General features: G+C 49.0%; 1 protein-coding gene across 1 annotated transcript; it reads right to left on the bottom strand.

Moving 5' to 3' along the window:
- Positions 1 to 3337: 3337 nt before the first annotated feature.
- On the bottom strand, positions 3338 to 6078 carry gng8 (guanine nucleotide binding protein (G protein), gamma 8). The gene is made up of 2 exons (XM_068019281.1): positions 5995 to 6078; positions 3338 to 3466 (listed from the first exon to the last, which is right to left on the bottom strand). Exons 1-2 carry the CDS (start codon positions 6076 to 6078, stop codon positions 3338 to 3340), a joined length of 213 nt encoding a protein of 70 aa, XP_067875382.1.
- Between the last annotated feature and the right edge of the window lie 9577 nt (positions 6079 to 15655).

The following is a 15655-nucleotide window of genomic DNA, read 5'->3' as shown; positions in this document are numbered from 1 at the left end:
ATGTATAACCATTGCGCTTGTTTCAGCTAAACAAAATAAGTGAGAGCCATTCGCTGGTTCATTCCTCAGGGCAATGCCTTGACCAAGCAGAGTTCACTTGCCAACCAATCAGCACTCTCTTCTCATACAGTATAAAGTTGTTGTTTTCCCTTACGTTGGTATTCTTGCGGATTGTCCTGATGAGTGCAAGACAAAAAGCTTCGACAACATGTCTCTATTTTCAGCAATTCTCTTCCAGTTACGTGGTTAGTTGATGGTGTAATCCAACTGGAGTTGGAGATAATATACATCGGCACTAGATGGTGCCCTAAGTCTGCACATTAACATGGGCAGAGTATTCCAAAAAGATATTTTGGGAACAGTATTTAGTGGGATCAATATGTGATATTGAAATTGCAGCTGTATGTTGACAGATTTTCGCATCTTCAGGAAAAAGTGGAAAGAAAAGGGGGCTCAGGATGCATGATTAAATGCAAAACAGGGGACAGGGAAACCCTCTTTACACAGAGAGAGAGAGAGAGAGAGAGAAAGGGTTCTGAGGCTGCAGGTATTCGGATTTGAGGCAAAAGTGACGTCAACACTCGAAATGAGATCGGACAGGTGAAGGAAGGAAAGTGGGATTTGGGGATCATGTGGTTGAGACTACTTGCGTGCATGAAGTGTAAACATTTACTGGGTCACGGAGAAAGAACAGAGGAGAGAGGCAACAACAGCTTTATTTATATAGCTACTTTTACGTAATAAAACATCCCAAGGCGCTTCACAGGACCGTTGGTAAACAAAATTTGACACCAAGCCACATAAGGAGACGCTCGGTCAGGTGATCAAAAACTTTAAAAAAACACTTGCATTTATATAGTACTTTACACCACCATTGGCTGCTTCAAAGTGCTTTACAGCCAATGAAGTACTTTTGAAGTGTAGTCACTGCTGTAATGTAGGAAACCTGGAACCCAATTTGTGCACAGCAAGCTCCCACAAACAGCATAATGACCAGTAATCCCTTTTTTCGTGATGTTGATTGAGAGATAAACATTGGCGAGGACCCTGGGGAGAACTCCCCTGCTCTTCTTCGAAATAGTGCCATGGGATCTTTTACAGCCACCTGAGCAGGCAGATGAGGCCTCGATTTAACATTTCATCCAAAAGACAACACCTCTGACAGTGCAGCACTCCCTCAGTACTGTATTAGAGTGTCAACATAGATTTTTAGCTCAAGCCGTGGAGTGGGTACTTGAAACCAGAACTTTACAATGTAGAGGTGAGAGTGCAACCAACCAAGCCACAACTGATACTTAGTCAATGATGTACCTTTAAAGGAGTGTCTTAAAGGAGGAAAGAGAGGCGGAGAGGTTTCGAGAGGGGGCTTAGGGCCTTGACAGCTGGAGGCCTGGCCAGTAATGGATTAAAATCAGGGATGCACAAGAGGCCAGAATTAGCAAAGATATTTCAGAGGGTTGTGGGGCTGGAGAGGATAGCAGGGATAGGGAGGACTAATTGGATAGGTCTACCAAAGAGCTGGCTCGGGCACGATGGGCCGAACAGCCTCCTTCTGTGCTGTTTCATTCTACAATTCTATGTCAGATAATCGCCAGCACGGACTGGCTGGGCCGAATGGCCTTTTGTGACCCCGGTGAAAATCTGCCAGTAAGCCAGCTGCCAGGGCGAACAATTTCAATTTGAGACAACTTTATTTAAAATGTGCTGGCGCAACATGCTACGTCACCATAAAAACACGCCACAAACAGGAGACAGTGAGCTGCACCTGGTCGATTTGCTGTCTAGTACGCTTTTACGCTTGGGCAACATTTTATTGAACAGGAAAGCCGTCGCAGTACCGGATTCCATCCCCGGTGGGCGCCTGCGGCATGGAGGATCATGGGAATTTGAAGCAAAGCATTGTGGGTGTCCCCGGCGCATCGCAGTTTATATAAGAATCTATGACTTTATTTTTCTGAAGCTCAATGATGTTATCGCTGTTGGGGGAAAGGGGATAATTTCCACTTTACGTTGCTGGTGTGACAAGAATCGATGGTTAGTTGAAAACAGGGGTAGAGCCTTGTATGAGGGCCTCCGCGTTCTTTTTCTTTCATGGGATGTGGGCATCGCTGGCAGGACCAGCATTTGAAGCCCATCCCTAATTGCCCTGGACAGCTGAGTGTCTTGCTAGGCCATTTCAGAGGGCAGTTAAGAGTCAACCACATTGCTGTGGGTCTGGAGTCACATGTAGGCCAGACCAGGTGAGGTTGGCAGATTTCCTTCCCTAAAGGACATTAGTGAACCAGATGGGTATTTGCAACTATCGACGTTAGTTTCAAGGCACCATTATTGAGACAAGCTTTCAATTCCTGATGTTTTATGAATTAATTGAATTTTGTTTATTAATTAATTGAATTTAAATTCCACCACCTGTCATGGTGGGATTTGAACCCATGTCCCCAGGGCATTAGCCTGGGCCTCTGGATTACTAGTTCGGTGACAATATGGCCACCATCTCCCCTACTTCAGGCAAATTGTCCACCTGGAACGTTCCAGTGGGGGGTCTCTGCTTGGATGTATCCTTGGAGGTTTCGTCAATGGTCAATGTCCAATTGCCCCGCCTTCGCGCTCCCACCATTGGTCGAAAGGTTGCCCAGCACCTTTGACTGACCCTCCCACCAGCGTTGGAAAGTGAACCCAACTGGACTGTCAGTCAAGCAGCCTTTGCCATTGGGCCCTCCCCCTACGTCTCTGATAACTAATGAACCACAGTGCTCCTAGAAAACAAAACCAAATAGGACTGTTTGCTTTTTTTAATGCACTCTGATTTTTCTTCCTGGGTTTTGCTCATGTCCTTGGGATCAATCATCAATTACTGGAGCCTCCAGGGCAATCATGGAGGGTTGGCAACCCTAGACTAGTAACAGACCAATGTAGTGGTAGCTTGTATTGTGACAGATGGTGATGAAGAATTATTTACAGATGGTTTTGTACTAGAACGCAGGATACAACTCGTGTCACTCACTGTAATATTCCTGTACTGATGTGTATTATCTACTTTCCACTGTTATACTTTACTAAGCCAGGACGTATTGAGTTGTGCAGTTTTATTCGATGAAAGGCTACAACGAGGGAAGGGAGATAAATTATGTTTCTCTAATTAAGAGTTTGTCAATCATTGTTCTTGTGACAGGACTGGCGATGAATCTTCCTCCTTTATTATTACACGTATTAATCTTCAGGCCCTGGCTGATCTTTACCCAAGCTCCTTGCAAAGCCGACACTTCACTCCTTTCTGCCTCAGTGCCGCGATTGGGGACGTCTGTGACACGGGCGGCGGGGGGCAGGTGAGGCCGCTCTAGAGGATCGCGCACATCAGTTTCTTGTCCCGGAACGGATTCTCAGCGGAGGGGACTGGAGTGACGAGTGGATCCTCCTTGGCGTGTTCCTCGCAGTACGCCAGAAGCTCGGCCGCTGCTTTGGAGACCTAGGTAGGATAGAGGGAAGGGAAGGAGTCACGAGGGGAGCCAGAAACGGGGATGTTCAAAGCCACAACATTTCGTCGTCTCAAGTTCACTTGTAAGTGGGGGTACGGTGGGGGTTGGACGATCTGACTCTCGCTGGGGTGCAGCAACCCCTCCCCTGCTCCCCCGCACCCCACCCCCCCCCCCAACAGGTTCTACCTGTACTCCAGCACCTGGCCCAGGTGACCCTTGATTCATGTGCTAGTCAATGGCGACAGGCTATTCAACTGTGGAGGGAGCCACAAGCCAGGCCAATAAGGCTCTCCCCAGCTTCCAAACACAGACTTTGCAACAAGTGTTGCTCAAGAGGGATCAGCCACAGCTGGTTCCCCGTTAGCACCAAATTAATCCAGCACAGGGGTGGAGCTGCCTGCTCAGTACAGTCCAGGACTCCCAGGGCAGGTACAGAATGGGGTTAGATACAGAGTAAAGCTCCCTCTACACTGTCCCCACCAAACACTCCCAGAGCATCGACAAATTTATAACACCTTTAAGTTGGTGAAACCCCGAGAAAAAATGAGAGTTGGTGAAAGTGATGGTTTAGAAGGTGGGGGAGAGATGCAGCAAAATCTCTAGTTTGCTTATTTATTCTCAGGATATGGGCAAAACTGACAAGACTGCATTTATTGTCCACCATCAGCAGTCTCTGATAAAGCAGTCAATGGGCTTCGCTAATTCTGGCTCTAATTTTCCATATCATGGCCCTGGAGCCACTTGGATCGTCAGTGAACTAGTCGGGTTTTTTATGGATTCTAACAACTTTCCCCTAGTGTTATCCCTGATTGAGATGGAGTTTGTGAACACACAATCTCAGCTTCTGTTACCCCAGTACAGTAGGACTATTATCATACTCTTAAGGGGGAAGGGTGACAGAGTGTGGGCTGTGAGGTCCTCTGCCAATGGTGCCAATGGAGGTTAAAGAAGGTCACAGATAGATACATGGATGGCTGGGGGGGTTTCTACCTACTCATGAAGCTGGAGTAGGTTCAGGAGGGCCCTGGAGAGATCGGTAAATGAGGACCGTGATTTTCGTCACAGAAACAGAAAATGTTAGAAATACTCAGTATGACTGGCAGCTTCCATGGAGAGAGAAAAACTGAGTTAACGTTTCAGCTCTATGACCTGTCTTCTGTGATTTTTGTATTTGGTGAGCTAACAGAGCTCGTCAAGGAGGGTGGGATGGGATGCGGGCGGTCGAGTTTTGGGCCAGTTGCCAGTTTCGCAAGGTGCAGACGGAGAGGTTGGTCAGGAGCACACTGAGGAAAGAGAAATCAGAAGGTGAAAAAGGTGTGAGTCACGATCTCAGCAAAAAAGAAGACGCAGGCGAGTTTGGAGGATTGAGGGGTGATGATACTGAAGAGGCCGATATGGCGTCCGATGAAACATGAGGTTTCAAACTCAGCCCAGGGCGAAAGAGGACATTAAAGCTGCATTCCTGAGCTTGTCTTGTGGTCAGGCTAGGGAATGAATAAGGGATCAGGTTGGGAAATTCCGACATTTCAGAGCAGGGCTTCCATGCTGCCGACATCTAAAGTTGGAGGAAGCCAATGTTGGTCAAGCATTGATGGAGATGTAGAGCTGGGAACGTAAGAACAGGAGGAGGCCATTCAGCCCCTCGAGCCTGTTCCTCCATTCGTTTAGATCATGGCTGATCCATACCTCAACTCCATCTCCCTGCTTTGGTTCCGTAACCCTTAACACACTTCGGTACTACAAAAATCGATCCAAGTTTTGACGAGAGTTCATTGACCTGAAATGTTAACTCCGTTTCTCTCTCTTGTCTGACCTACTGAGTGTTTTCCTGCCTTTTGTGTTTGTATTTCAGATTTCCAGCATCCACAGGATTCTGACCTGGTAACAATCTATCAATCTGAAATGTACAATTGACGCACCCCCCCCCCCACCCCCCGCCCGTCGCCGGCCCCCAGCCTTGACAGCTTTTTGAGGGGAGAGAGATCCAGATTTCCACTACTCTTTGTGTGAAGGGGTTCTTCCTGACCTCAGCCCTGAATGACCTGGCTCAAATCCGAAGGTTAAACCTCCTGGTTGGGGGTGTTAGCAACAGACGCGGGAAAGATGACCTTACGCCTCTGAATGCCGACTAAACAATTACATGAGGAGGAGATTCCCAGCACTCGTGGGCGCGGCAGGACGAGAGGGCAACTCAGAATGGAGTCCAGCGATGTTGACGCAGGGAGGGGAGAAGATGGAGGAGGGTTGGAGAATCTGGGAATTACAACCGCACTCCCGGCACTTTGAGATAGGAAGGGGTGAGGCCATTTAAACACGAGGATTAGGATGATAAATGTGAGGTGCGGCCGGACCGGGAGCCAGTGTGGGTCAGCGAGCACAGTGGGTTATGCCAAGTGATGACCTGTGAAAATCTCCAATCGTTGGCCAGTGCAGCCATTATCCTCACTGCATGATGTGAGCACCTGGCACTGGGATCCCAGGTGAATCTCTGGGTGTTTTCTAATGATTGTGTCCTCACCTGCATTCTGTCGATGTGGACCTCCAACTTCAGCTGTTCTACTGTCATCCGGGCCTCCGCAATCTTTGCGGTCTGGTTGGGCATCTTGCTTCACTCAGCTGCTGACTGAAAAACAAATTGAAAAAAGACCCAACCTAGGATTTGGACAGATGGATTGCGAGGAAAGCCTGGACTCAAGAACTTGCATTTATATAGCACCTTTCACCACCTCAGGAACAGCCAGCGAAGTACATGTTTGACGTGCAGTCACTGTTGTAATGCAGGAAACGCAGCAGCCAATTTGCACACAGCAAGATCCCACAAACAATGATTTGCGATAATGGCCAGATAACCTGTTTTTGTTTTCTGTTGCATCGTTTAAAGGGTGATCGTTCGAGGTGTTTCAGATAATCGAAGGATTCGAAAGGGTGGATGGAGAGAAAGCTATATCCTCGGGTCAGCGACTCCAGAACCAAGGGGCGTCGCCTTAAAACTAAAGCTCGGCCATTCCTGGATGATGTCAGGAAGAACCTCTTCGCACAAAGGGTTGTGGGAATTGTGGGAACTCTCCCCAAAAAGCTGTGGAGAGCTTGGGAGGTCAATTTGAAAGTTTCAAAACTGAGATTAATCGACTTTTGGTAGACAAGGGCATTAAGGCAAGTAGATGGAGTTAAGATACAGATCAGTTATGATGTAATGGAATGGTAGAACAGACTGAAGGGGCTGAATGGCCTCGTCCCATAATCTCTATGTTTTTATGAACTCAATTGTGGCATCACCTGAACGTGGTTTCCGACATAATCTTTTACTGTCTCCTGCTCTTTCCAATCCAGGTGGAATCCTGGACTCGGGACCTGGGCTGCCCAAACGGCAATACTGAGGCAAGAGGGATCGGTGTTTTAGTTTGCCATACAAACCGTTTTCTGGTTTAAATTCTGGTTTCTTGGCTTAGTGGCATCAGCTGTGGCCCAGTCGGTGGCACTTTTGCCTCCAGAGTCAGCTTGAGGGATCAGGGCGCACCCTGGAGACTTGATTAGGAAAATCTAGACTGAAAGGCGCTATAGAAATGCAAGTCTTCCCTTTTAAAGCTACGCATTTAAAGGACACTTTCTCTCATCACTCATATGCATCTCAAATACGGTTGCCAACTCTGGTAGGCCCTAATCCTGGAGAAGTCATCGCATGATCTCCTGCTGCCAAATTCCCCTCCCCCCCCACACTCCCGCCATTGGTTGTCCATCCTCGCAGTGCCCCCGCTTCCCACGGCCAATTGGAAGGCGAACAGAGTCTTCGTTATCTGATTGGATGATTCCTCACTGTCAATCAAAGCCTTTTCTTCCCGTGCACCAATTTTTTTATAACTCGGCAACCTTTCAAAGAATGTTTAAACAAAAAAACACAAGGCTTTTACTGCCCTTATGATTTTTCTCCTGGGCTTTGCTCATAACAGTGTCTTGGAGATTAATCTTTCATTCTTGGAGTCTCCAGGGCAGGCCTGGAGGAGTTGGCAACTCTAATCTCAAAGCGATTTACGCACAATTTATTACTTTGAAGTGCGGTCATCATTTTGTAAACAAATGACACGGTGAGATCTCACAAACATCAAAGAGATGAATGACCAATTAATCTGTTTTTGGCAGTGTTGGTTGAGAAAGGAATGTTGGCTCATGTCCAGGCTTCAGATCGTGGTGCAAGACCTTTGAAATCCATATGAACAGGCAGGCGGAGTCCTCACTTTCCGGCACGGCTGAGGTCATGAGTGCAGGTTCTGGAGTAGGGTTTGAAACCGGGAAGGGGAACATCCTTCTCCAACCCTGGTGTGTGAGGGGAGATCACTCTGTTCAAAACCCTAGTGTGATGGGAAATGCCCTCAGGGCCCTGGTGTCAGGGATAAAGGCCTCAAGGCCCCAGTGTGGGGGAAAAGGCATCCTCAGGACCCCAGTGTGCAGGAGAAAGGCCTCAGGGCCCTGGTGTGAGAGGGAAAGGCCTCAGGGCCCCAGTGTGATGGGGGAAAGGCCTCAGGGCCCCAGTGTGAAGGAGAAATGCCTCAGGGCCCTGGTGTCAGGGAGAAAGGCTCAGGTCCCCAGTGTGAGAGGGGAAAAGGCTTCAGGGCCCCAGTATGAGGGGGAAAAGGCCTCAGGGCCCCAGTGTGAGGGGGAAAGGCCTCAGGTCCCCAGTGTGATGGGGAAAGGCCTCAGGGTCCCAATGTGATGGGGCAAAGGCATCCTCAGGACCCCAGTGTGAAGGAGAAAGGCCTCATGGCCCTGATGTGAGGGGGAAAGGCCTCAGGTCCCCAGTGTGGGAGGGGAAAAGGCCTCAGGGCCCCAGTGTGAAGGAGAAAGGCCTCAGGGCCAGAGTGTGATGGGAAAAGGCCTCAGGCCCCAGTGTGAGGGGGTAAGGTCTCAGGCCCTGGGTGAGGGAGAAAGGCCTCAGAGTCCCAGTGTGAGGGAGAAAGGCCTCAGGGCCCCGGTGTGAAGGGGAAAGGCCTCGGTGTCCCAGTGTGGGGGAAAGGCCTCAGGGCCCCAGTGTGAGGGGGAAAGGCCTGTGCTGATCTGAGGGAAAGGCTCTGCTCTTGACTCCCTCAGTTGAACCAAAATTGCTACAAGAGGAGAGTTATTTATTAGATCCCTGATGTGATGTGGAGAAGAGGGGATAAAAAAATCAGAATCAAACTCCAGTCCCCCTGTCTCCCACCCCCTGGTAATGGAGGCTCTTGCTGGGGTATGAGCTCCAGGGCATTGGTCACCTTCCCATATCTCGGGCATCTGGCCAAGTGTGAATCAAGACTGGGAGTGCGGGTAGCTATTCAACATCTCCGACAGACAGCACCTGTGACAATGCGGCACTCCCTCAGTACAGCACTGGGAGTGTCAGGGTGGATTATTTTAGTTTTTAGTTTTAGTTTTAGAGATACAGCACTGAAACAGGCCCTTCGGCCCACCGAGTCTGTGCCGACCATCAACCACCCATCTATACTAATCCTACACTAATTCCATATTCCTACCACATCCCCACCTGTCCCTATATTTCCCCTACCACCTACCTATACTAGGGGCAATTTATAATGGCCAATTTACCTAACAACCTGCAAGTCTTTGGCATGTGGGAGGAAACCGGAGCACCCGGAGGAAACCCACGCAGACACAGGGAGAACTTGCAAACTCCACACAGGCAGTACCCAGAATCGAACCCGGGTCCCTGGAGCTGTGAGGCTGCGGTGCTAACCACTGCGCCACTCTGCAGTGAGACTCGGACCCTCAACCTTCATGGGGGGGGCGGGGGGGTGTTGCAGTGTGCTGCCCACTGGGCGGCAGCTGGACCTGGAGCTGTCGGATTTAGTCGGTGCCACCAAGAAAACAAACTCATGAAACCCAAAAAAGAAAATCTGGAGTGAATTCTAATTATAAACTGTACTCCTGATACCCCGATTAGTGGATTTAAACTCTGCCCAGGGAATCTGATGTGCCCAGACATGCTCACTGCTCATGACTGAACACAGATTGGCTCCTCCAGGGAAACAGTGTTATTTGTGTTTAACACAGTCAACTTCATAGCACAGGCATCAAACCATGGGGAAGGGTTATAAAGTTGCACAGGGAATGATGGAGGTACCAGTGCACATACAGAGTTTGGAATGGAGCCCACTGCCCTCCCTCCCTCCCTACCCACCACCACCTCTCCCTCCCGCCCCTCCATCCACCCCTCCCCACCCTCCATCCTCCCATATCCCCCCTCCCGTAACCCCATTACCCCATCTCCCAATCCACTGCTGTCCTCATCCCCATGCCCTATCTCCCTCTTCCTCTGGCTTCTCTACATCCCTCCTTCCCCTCTCTCTCACCTCTCCATTCCCCCTCCCCCAACTCCCTCCCTCCCCAATTCCCTCTGCCTCCCTCCCCTCCTCCAACTCCTTTCCCTACCTCTCTGCCCCCTCCCTTCCCCACACCCCTCCTCCCTCCCTTTCCACACCTCCTTCCCCTTCCCGCTCTAATTCCCCTCCAGCCTCCCTCCAAATCCTCCTCCCTCCTCCTTCTCCACGTCCAACTCCCCACTTTGGGTGTCCTTATCATACAATCCACCCAAACCCCTCGATTAGATTCCAGTCTGTAACTCACTCCCGGGTATCTGTTATTCTGTAGATAAACCCCCCGCGAATCCCTCGATTAGATTCCAGCCTGTAACTCACTGCTGGATATCTGCTGGGTCTGATGTGATCGATTGTCTCGATTACAAAGCACACGGGTCCTGGCGAGATACCTGAACAGGTAATTAATAAGTTTCCCGCAGCTGTGAGTGGGGGCTAGTGAGTCTCAGAGGGGATTGGCATCTGTTGACAGCACTTGTTTACTGTTGGTGGCAGCTGGTGTTTGGTTCGGTTACAAACAGGTATGAGCTCCACTGGAGGCTCTTAACCCTTCCAGGCCCAAGCAGATCCAAGGCAGTCTTTCATTACTCCCCTCCACCTCACCTCACCTCACCTCACGACAGCACTTGGCATAGGCCATGTGGAAAGGCCGCATTTATTGCCTTCCATCCCCCCCCCCCACCTCCCCAATTTCCGTCCCAGCTCCGAGGAGGTAACGAGGGAGCCTCATTGGAGCAACTGCTTCTGGGACTGAAGGGTTTGCTAGGCCGCTGTTGGGATTTTCGACCGGTGTCTGTGGGGGTTTGGGGGGGGGGGGTTGGGTGAGGCGAGTGGGACTGCAACTCCCAGAGTATCACAGGGTGAAAGCTTACTGCCCTCTTCCTGCTCCATCTCGATAGGAGCCTCTCGCCATGGCAATCGGAGGGTCCCACCTGTTCGGGCGGTCAGCCATTTTAATATGCAAATCAGGGTCATTTTGGGATACAACAACAACTTGCAATTATATAGCACTTTAAATGTAGGATAAGTCCCAATGCTCAAGACATTATCAAACAAAACTTGATAGCGATCCACATATTGGGAACGGTGAGCAATAGCTTGGTCAAAGAAGTAGGTTTTAAGGCACAACTTAGAGGAAGAGAGAGAGAGAGAACGAGACCGTGGAGAGACCGTGGTAAGAGTTGTGCAGGAGGATGAGATTTTTAAAATTGAGGTGTTGCCAGAGCAGAAGCTAATGTAGCTTGAGAAAATCAGTGGGGGTGATGGGTGAATAGGACATGGTGTTGGTTCGTACATGGGTGGAGCGCGTGTACTAGGCTTTACAGCCAAAGAGAACCGTAAATGGTGAATGTCAAATTTTTATTCTGGGGCCATGAGGAAAAAGAAGGCTTGACGAGAACAATATGGGCCGCTTGTGCCCTCAGCTCTGTCTCTCCATATTTCCTGCTGCAGAAACCCTCATTCATACAATTGTTACCTCTAGACTTGACTATTCCAACACACTCCTGGCTGGTCTCCCACCTTCTACCCTCTGTAAACTCTGCTGCCCATGTCCTAACCTGCACCCTATCCCGTTCACCCATCACCCTGCTGTGCTCGCTGACTTTCATTGGCTCCCGCTTAAGCAACCCCTCGATTTTAAAATTCTCATCCCTGTTTTCACACCTCTCTGTGGCCTCGTCCCCCCCTATCTCTGTAATCTCCTCCAGCCCTACAACCCTCCGAGATCTCTGCATTCCTCTAATTCTGGCCTCTTCAGCATCCCCAATTTTAATTGCTGCACTATTGGTGATTTCAGCAGCCTGGGGCCCCTAAGCTCTGGAATTCTCTCCCTAAACCTCTCCGCCTCTCTCTCCTCCTTTAAGATGCTCCTTAACCGAGCTTTTGGCCACCTGACCTAACATCTCCTTAGGTGGCTCAGTGTCTAATTTTGTTTTATAATGCTCCTGTGAAGCGCCTCGGGACGTTTTGTTATCTTAAGGGCGCTATATAAATATAAGTTGTTGTTGTTGCTGCTGTTCAATATTGTGCTGAATTGCAGCAGGAGGCGATGGCGAGCATGGTTGGCTAGCAACCATGGTACTGAGGCCAACTCCTCAAAACGGTTTGAGCCTCTGGCCGGCATGATCAGGTGACCAGGTGGTGCCCTCCGCCCGTTGTGGGACTGGAGTCACGTGTAGGCCCAGACCAGCTAGAGGTGGCCGGTTTCGGCCCCTGCAGGACATGAATGGACCAGTTGGGTTTTTAAGCAACCAGACATCTTTGATGGTCATTCTTTTGATTGTCAATCCCCAGATTACCATTACCCAGCCATTCAGCTTTGGCGAGGGCCCTCGTGTTGGGTTTGGCTTCACCAGGCAGGCATTGCTCTCTGGTCCCTCACCCCACGTAACCATTCCTCACGTAGCAGCCTGTGAAAAATGAGCACCAGCTATTCGGCCACAGAGGGCATCGAGTCATTGTATGTGACAGCAGAGAAATAGGTCATGCAGCCTATTTGGTTGGTTTGGGTGGTTTGGTGGGGGTGTGGGGAATCTGCAACAAGTCGGTGGGGGGGGAGGCATAACTTTACGATTAGAGATAGGCCATTGGGGGCGATGTCAGGAAACATATCCTCACACAAAAGGTAGTGGAAAACTGGAACTCCGTCCTCAAAAAAATTGTGGTTTGCTGTTGGGCAAAAGTATTCTGGATTACACAACCAAGGCAGGGAGATGGAGTTGAGATACAGATCAGCCATGATCTAATTGAATGGCGGATAGTTTCAAGGGGCTGATTGGCCTCCACCTGTTCCTGTGTTCGTAACAAGACAGAGGATTTGACACTCTGACCAACTTCAGCATCAAGACAATTTTTTCTAACCGTTTCTTCAGAGATTATTGTAAATAGCTTCCCTCTTGTTACTATCCAGTCTTAATTCCTGTTCCCATGTGTTAGTCATGGTCCAGTGGGTATCACCCCTCGCCACGGAATCAAAAGTTTCTGGAATCATGTCCCGTTCCAGAGACTTGAGCCTAAAATCCAGGCCGACATTTCCCGGTGCAGTGCTGAGGGAGAGCTGTGCTGTCTTTTAGACGCGACATTAAAAAGATCCCAAGACCACGGGAGTCCTCCCTGCCGTCCTGAACAATATTTATCCTTCGATCAATGGCGCAAAAACTGATCATATCTCATTGCTTGTTTGTGGGATCTTGCTGTGCACAAATTGGCTGTCGCATTTTAGTTACAACAGTGACTACACTTCAGAAAGTACTTCTTTGGCTGTACAGCATTTTGGGACATCTTGAGGTTGTGACAGAATCACAGAATCACAGAATAATACAGTGTAGAAGAGACCCTTCGGCCCATCGAGTCTGCACCGATGCATTAAAGACACCTGACCTGTCTACCTAATCCCATTTGCCAGCACTTGGCCCACAGCCTTGAATGTTATGATGTGCCAAGTGCTCATCCAGGTACTTTTTAAAGGATGTGAGGCAACCCGCCTCTACCACCCTCCCAGGCAGGGCATTCCAGACCGTCACCACCCTCTGGGTAAAAAAGTTATTCCTCAAATCCCCCTTAAACCTCCTGCCCCTCACCTTAAACTTGTGTCCCCTTGTAACTGACTCTTCAGCTAAGGGGAACAGCTGCTCCCTATCCACTCTGTCCATGCCCCTCATAATCTTGTACACCTCGATCAGGTCACCCCTCAGTCTTCTCTGCTCCAGCGAAAACAACCCAAGCCTATCCAACCTCTCTTCATAGCTTAAATGTTCCATCCCAGGCAACATCCTGGTGAATCGCCTCTGCACCCCCTCCAGTGCAATCACATCCTTCCTATAATGTGGTGACCAGAATTGCACACAGTACTCCAGCTGTGGCCTTACCAAAGTTCTATACAACTCCAACATGACCTCCCTGCTTTTGTAATCTACGCCTCGATTGATAAAGGCAAGTGTTCCATATGCCTTTTTCACCACCCTATTAACCTGCCCTTCTGCCTTCAGAGATCTAAGGACAAACACGCCAAGGCCCCTTTGTTCCTCGGAACTTCCCAGTGTCAGGCCATTCATTGAATACTTCCGTGTCACATTACTCCTTCCAAAGTGCATCACCTCACACTTTTCAGGGTTAAATTCCATCTGCCACTTTTCTGCCCATTTGACCATCCCATCTATATCTTACTGTAATCCAAGACACTCAACCTCACTGTTAACCACTCGGCCAATCTTTGTGTCACCCGCGAACTTACTGATCCTACCCCCCACATAGTCATCTATGTCGTTTATATAAATGACAAACAATAGGGGACCCAGCACAGATCCCTGTGGTACACCACTGGACACTGGCTTCCAGTCACTAAAACAGCCCTCTGTCATCACTCTCTGTCTCCTGCAGCTAAGCCAATTTTGAATCCACCTTATCAAGTTACCCTGTATCCCATGTGCATTTGCTTTCTTGATAAGTCTCCCATGTGGGACCTTGTCAAAGGCTTTGCTGAAATCCATGTAAACTACATCAACTGCACTACCCTCATCTACACACCTGGTCACATGCTCAAAAAATTTAATCAAATTTGTTAGGCATGACCTCCCTCTGACAAAGCCATGCTGACTATTCCTAATCAAATTTTGCCTCTCCAAGTGGAGATAGATTCCCTCCTTCAGAATTTTCTCCAATAGTTTCCCTACCACTGACGTGAGACTCACTGGTCTGTACTTCCCTGGCTTATCTCTACAACCGTTCTTAAATAGTGAGACCACATTAGCTGTTCTCCAGTCCTCTGGCACCTCCCCCATGGCCAGAGAGGAATTAAAAATTTGGGTCAGAGCCCCTGCAATCTCCACCCTCGCCTCCCACAGCATCCTGGGATACAAATCGTCCGGATCTGGAGATCTGTCCACTTTTAAGCCTTCCAAAACCTCCAATACCTTGTCACTCCCTATGACAATTTGCTCAAGAACCTCACAGTCTTTCTCTCTAAGTTCCATATCTACATCCTCAATCTCTTGGGTGAAGACAGATGTGAAGTATTCGTTCAACACCCTACCAATGTCCTCTGGCTCCACCCACAGATTTCCCCCTTGGTCCCTAATGAGTCCTACTCTTTTCCTGATTATCCTCTTCCCATTGATATTCTTAGAGAATATCTTGGGATTTTCCCTACTTTTACCAGCCAGAGCTTTCTCATATCTTTGTTCTCCTAATTGCTTTCTTAAACTCCATCCTACACTTTTCGTACTCCACTAATGCTTCCATTGATTTGCTCTCCTTGTATTTGCTAAAAGCCTCTCTTTTCCTTCTCATCATACCCTGAATGTTTCTGGTCATCCATGGTTCTCTGGGCTTGTTGCTCCTACCTATTACCCTAGAAGGAACATGTTGGGCCTGTACCCTCCCCATTTCCTTTTTGAATGCCCCCCACTGTTCTTCTGTAGATTTCCCGACAAGTAACTCTTTCCAGTCTACCTTGGCCAGATCCTGCCTTATTTTACTAAAATTCGCTCTCCCCCAATCCAAAACCTTTTTTTGCAACTTGTCTATTTCTTTCTCCATAACGCACTATATAAATGCAGGTTCTTTCTTGATGGTCCCACTGGTGCCCCTCGGCTCTGGTAAGATGCTGGGTGAGGAATTCCAAACCTGGTGCCCTGCCTAGCAGGTGTCACAAGATAAGTGATCAGGAGCTAAGGGGTACAAGTTTCAGATTTTGGGTGAGAGATGCAGAGGGGATGTGAGGAAGAACCTTTTTTTACGCAGCGAGTGGTAATGACCTGGAACTCGCTGCCTACGAGGGTGGTGGAAGAGGAGACGATGAATGACTTCCAAAGGAAA

This window comes from Heterodontus francisci, chromosome 40 (assembly GCF_036365525.1).
Source record: "Heterodontus francisci isolate sHetFra1 chromosome 40, sHetFra1.hap1, whole genome shotgun sequence".
Taxonomy (NCBI): Eukaryota; Metazoa; Chordata; class Chondrichthyes; order Heterodontiformes; family Heterodontidae; genus Heterodontus; species Heterodontus francisci.
Note: the sequence above shows the minus strand (reverse complement) of the source record. Positions and strands in the feature narration are given on the sequence as shown.

Coding starts and splice junctions, on each gene's coding strand:
- gng8 (XM_068019281.1), bottom strand. CDS start 6,078: ATGCCCAACCAGACCGCAAAGATTGCGGAGGCCCGGATGACAGTAGAA. Junction 3,467..5,994: donor TCCACATCGACAGAATGCAG/GTGAGGACACAA, acceptor TATCCTACCTAG/GTCTCCAAAGCAGCGGCCGA.